This window comes from Pristiophorus japonicus, chromosome 9 (genome assembly GCF_044704955.1).
Source record: "Pristiophorus japonicus isolate sPriJap1 chromosome 9, sPriJap1.hap1, whole genome shotgun sequence".
In the NCBI taxonomy this organism is placed as follows: domain Eukaryota; kingdom Metazoa; phylum Chordata; class Chondrichthyes; family Pristiophoridae; genus Pristiophorus; species Pristiophorus japonicus.
The window spans coordinates 164,154,841-164,159,882 of record NC_091985.1 but is presented as its reverse complement, the minus strand read 5'-3'; the positions used below and the strand labels follow the sequence as shown (position 1 = coordinate 164,159,882).

Below are 5,042 nucleotides of genomic sequence, written 5' to 3'. Positions count from 1 at the left end.
GTACTCAGCACTAAATATCTCCAACGAATGCAGAGCAGCAATCAACAAAACTAATAGGATATTGAACTACAATAGCCAAACCAGTAGAACATGTGTTAAAGGAATGAATCATTGAACCGTGTAATGCTCGTTTTGACCACACCTTGAATATTGTGTCCAGTTCTGGTCGTCTTGAAACAAGAGAAAATCAGGAATTACTTTACGTAGAGATGGAGTGTGGGAGCGGACACATTTGACACCTCAGATGTGACAGTAGAATAAGACCACAACACTCCTAAGGAGGAGGTCTTTCCTTTTGTGATTTACCCCAGGAAAGTAACAGGGTAGAAACTCACTTGTGTTCAAGCTCATGATCTACAGGGCCGGAGTAATACCCGCCCTCCTGTATGGATCAGAGGCATGGACCATGTACAGAAGACATCTCAAGTCGCTGGAGATATATCACCAACAATGTCGCCACAAGATCCTGCAAATCCCCTGGGAGGACAGACGCACCAACATCAGCGTCCTCGCCCAGGCCAACACCCCCAGTATTGAAGCACTGACCACACTTGATCAGCTTCGCTGGGCAGGCCACATTGTTCGCATGCCAGACATGAGATTCCCTAAGCAAATGCTCTACTCGGAACGCCTTCACGGCAAAGGTGGGCAGCGCAAACGTTGCAAGGACACCCTCAAAGCTTCCCTGGTGAAGTGCGACATCCCCACTGACACCTGGGAGACCCTGGCCAAAGACCGCCCGAGGTGGAGAAAGTGCATCTGGGAGGGCGTTGAGCTCTTTGAATCTCAACACCGCGAGCGTGAAGAGGCCAAACGCAGACAGCGGAAAGAGTGCATGGCAAACCAGTCCCATCCACCCCTTCCCTCGATGAATGTCTGTCCCACCTGTAACAGGGTCTGTGGCTCTCGTATTGGACTGTCCAGCCACCAAAGAACTCACTTCAGGAGTGGAAGCAAGTTTTCCTCGATTCCGAGGGACTGCCTATGATGATGGGAGGGTTCAACATGATTGCATTCCTTATATAGATATTTCCAAGGTTCACTTGTCCTTTACGGTAATTGGTATTAATTGTCTTTATGTTAATTTCAAACGACCACTCAAATACATTGATTTTAATGAATACAGTGAATTATTGTAAAGTTCACGCAAGGATAAGGAAAGTGTGAGTTTGCATTTATGTAGCACCTTTCACGACCTCAGTACATCCCAAAGTGCTTCACAGCCAATGAAGTACATTTGAGGTGCTCCAAAGCTCCACAAACAACAATACAATCAATGATCAGACAATCTGTTTTTCATGGTATCGGTTGAGGGATAAATATTGGCCAGAACTCCAGTGCACTTCTCTAAACCGGTACCGCGGGATCTTTTACGTCAACTTGAGAGGGCAGTTGGGCCTCGGTTTAACGTCCCGTCTGAAAGAGGCAGCTCTGACAGTGCAGCGGCAGCCTCGGTTATCTGCTTGAACCCAGGAGCTTCTGACGCAGAGGCGTAATTGCTGCCACTGGGTCACGACTGATTCTTACAGTAGCAAGTGTCAAAGACAGAATTTCAGGTAGAGTTCAGTAGAACGCTATAAATGTGCTGCTTTCTTTCCAGTTGTTTTGATTATTTGGCATATTTAATAATTGCAAAAAATGGATACGTGATCGCATTTCTGAACTGTTCTCGGAATTTAGTCTGGGCCAGCGCGTAAATGCACGTGTTTGTACAGGAGCTCAGCAGTTGGAACATATCTCCGGTGTACTCTGCGATAAGTAAAGGATCTGTGTATTCCTCTGGATCGTAATGTCGGTCTGTAATTCTGGAAATTAGGAAAAATACAACAAATGGCATCCACAGCACTATAAAAGTGCCGGAAATGGAGAAGAGTAAAATGATGGATTTCCTTCGGCTCTGCACCTCAGGATCATTGCTGTTCTGGTCGTTGCGTTTGCCTTGCAGTGCCCGGCGAGTTTGATTGGCCAACACAATGTGTCTAACAGTCAGAGCATTGAGCAATATAATCACAAGGTATGGCAACAATGGGTTTAAAATTGTGTCAAGCCAGTCAAAAGTGATCCATCCTGGCAAGGTATAATAGCTTGCTTTGAAATTAGCGCCCCACTCCACACCGTTAATGATATCGGCAGGCTCAAAAGCAAAATACAGGGGGATGTTTTTGAAGCAGAACACAGCACACACGGTGGCTGTAATCACAGCAGCAGTTTTCTCGCTGCAATACTTCTCTCTGAACTTTTGACAGCAAATGAGGACAAAGCGATCGAACGTGAAAGCGACCGTCAACCAGACAGAGCAGTCAACAGCCATGTAGTTGATGACCTCATTGACGCTAGCGATGGATGTGTGGGTTAGAAGTGAAAATGGTAAATAGTAAACCAGCACGTAGTAGATAATCACGTTGGAAATAATGACCAGTAGGTCTGCTGTCGTCATACCCACCAGGTAAAGAGTGATCCCTTTGGACAGACCGCAGCCTCCTCGAGACAGGAGGACAATAGTCAGGAAATTAGCTACACGGAAAAGAGCAAAATCCCCAAATTAATTACATAGAATGACACAGAAATTACAGCACAGAATCAGACTATTCGGCCCAATAGGACAATGCTGGTGTTAATACTCCACACGAGCCTCCTCCCACACTAATTCATCTCACCATATCCTTCTATTCCTTTCTCCCTCATTTACTGATCTAGCTTCCCCTAATTGATAATACCTCACTGATCGAAAGGAAGGAAATTCTTCTCAAACCAGTAAATGTTGGGAACATATCCTGATAGACCATCAGCAGGCCGGGGCCATTGGAGGGAGCAGCGTACGGCGGCATACCACTGCAGGGAGCAGCGTGTGCTGCTGCAGGAGGGCGACGGCAGTGAAGCCAGGTCACTGATTGCAGTGCGGGCAGGTACAGCAGGAGGGGCGAAGGAGCGGCAAGAGCCCGTGGAGGGAAGTGACCGGGGCCCAGAAGAGGCGTGAATCTGGGGCCCAGAAGAGGCGAGGGCCCAGGGGCAGCATGGGCCAGCCCACACTGCGATATGTGTGCGCGCTCGGTCTGTGCAGCAGAGCAGGTCTCCAGTTAGTCTCGGGTAATCCTTGCTGTGATATATTCACAGAGCACAAGCACACACAACTTCCTAACATGGCAGGCAGCTCTCTCGGAAGTCTCCGGAAGGTGCCTGGTTCTGTATAATCATTAACCGTGCAATTGCAGTACACAATATGTCCACATCCACAGTGTGGCGCTACAAACATTACAAGCGTACAGACATTACACTTCTCCCTCCTTAATGAAGAAGCCATCATAACAACCATCATACATAACTTCCATGTTTATACATAACACAGGATATAAACTTTTTTTTTCCATATTTACAAATTTAACTTTACCACTTGTTTTCTGTTTCGAAGAGGATACCTTCGCTCTTGAACAGAACCTTCCAAACATGGTGTCAATTTCACACTCATTCGAGGCAAATCTTGAGGAACATTTTCCTCCATGGAATTTCCTTGATTTTTATTTGAACTCACTCTAACTTCAGGCTCTTTGTTTTCCTGACTCGGACTCAGACTTTCATTCTGATTCTCTCCTGGATTTGTTTCCAGTACATTGGATTTAGGATTTGCTACTGGTGTATCAAAACTATCTGATGAGTCAGAAATAATTGAATCATTCCCACCTTCAACTCCTTCCATGTCTGTAGGTAAAATATGATCAATATGAACAAACCTAACCTGTCCATTATCAAACATCTTTACCAAATATGTGCGAGGACCACATATCTTCACCACTCTTCCTGGTAACCACTTTAACCATTTATGGTGATGGTTCTTCACTCTCACCTTCTGGTTTAATTTCACTTCTCTCTTTTACAGACTGTGCCAAATTTGGCTTTAACAACGAGAATCTGGTTCATGGCTGTTGTTTGAGAAACAACTCTGCTGGTGTTCTACGAGGAGTTTTATGAGGAGTATTTCAATATGTAATCAAAAAATTAGCCAATTTGTGATCCAGTGACAACTGTCATTTCCTTGGATTTGGATCCAACATTTGTTTTATGAGGATATGTTTTACAATTTGTACAGTGCGCTCTGCTGCACCATTTGAAGCAGGGTTGTATGGTGGAACCTTGGTATGTTTCACACCATTTTTGCTCGTGAATTGTGCAACTGAACGAAATTGTGGTCCATTGTCCGAAACAATTTCTTCAGGGAGGCCAAATGAAGAAAATAATTTTTGTAAAATGTCCAATGTTTTACTTATTATTTTCCACATTGGGAACACCTCAACCCACTTCGAATGGCTATCAATCACAATGAACAATTGTCCTTCGAACTCAACAAAATCAATATGTAGCTTTTGCCACACCCTGCGAGGCTATTTCCATGGCTGTAATAGTACTGGTGGTGGTTTCTTGCTTATCGATTGACATGTCATACACTGACTGACGATGTACTCTATATCTTTATCAAGACCTAGCCACTGTAAATAACTGTGTGCAAAACTCTTGGTCAAGCACATTCCCAGGTGCTGGTCATGGAGGTCTCCTAATAATTTGGACCTGAATTTATTTGGTATAATCACTCTTGCACCCCACATGATACAATCTTTATCGACTGATAATTAATTCCTATGAATGAAGAATGGATGTGTATCTTTGTCTGTTACCTGGTTTGGCCATCCATTTGCAATATACTCATACACCTTTGTCATCACTGGGTCACGTTTGGTTGCTCTACCAATCTCTTCAGCTGTGACTGACAGTTCATCAATGTATGAAAAATAAAACACTTCTTCCCTATCGGGTGTAACTTGTGATGGGGAAGGCAATCTAGACATTGTATCAGCATTACTGTGATCAGCTGATCATTTGTATTCAATATCATATGTATATGCTGAAAAAATCAAAGCCCATCTCTGCATTTGGGCTGCAGCTAATGTTGGAACTGGGGACTTTGGATGGAAGATTGCTGTTCGGGGCTTATGGTCCATAACGATGGTCAACTTATGACCATGCAAGTATTTGTGAAACTTCTTGACCCC

At 44.4% G+C, this 5,042-nt stretch overlaps 1 protein-coding gene across 1 annotated transcript; it reads right to left on the bottom strand.

The window, feature by feature from the left end:
- Positions 1–1,609: 1,609 nt before the first annotated feature.
- Positions 1,610–2,437, bottom strand: LOC139273959 (probable G-protein coupled receptor 139). Its single transcript, XM_070891032.1, has one exon. It carries the CDS (start codon positions 2,435–2,437, stop codon positions 1,610–1,612), a length of 828 nt encoding a protein of 275 aa, XP_070747133.1.
- Between the last annotated feature and the right edge of the window lie 2,605 nt (positions 2,438–5,042).

Excerpts from the sequence above, each read along its gene's own strand:
- LOC139273959 (XM_070891032.1), bottom strand. The coding sequence starts at position 2,437 with ATGACGACAGCAGACCTACTGGTCATTATTTCCAACGTGATTATCTAC.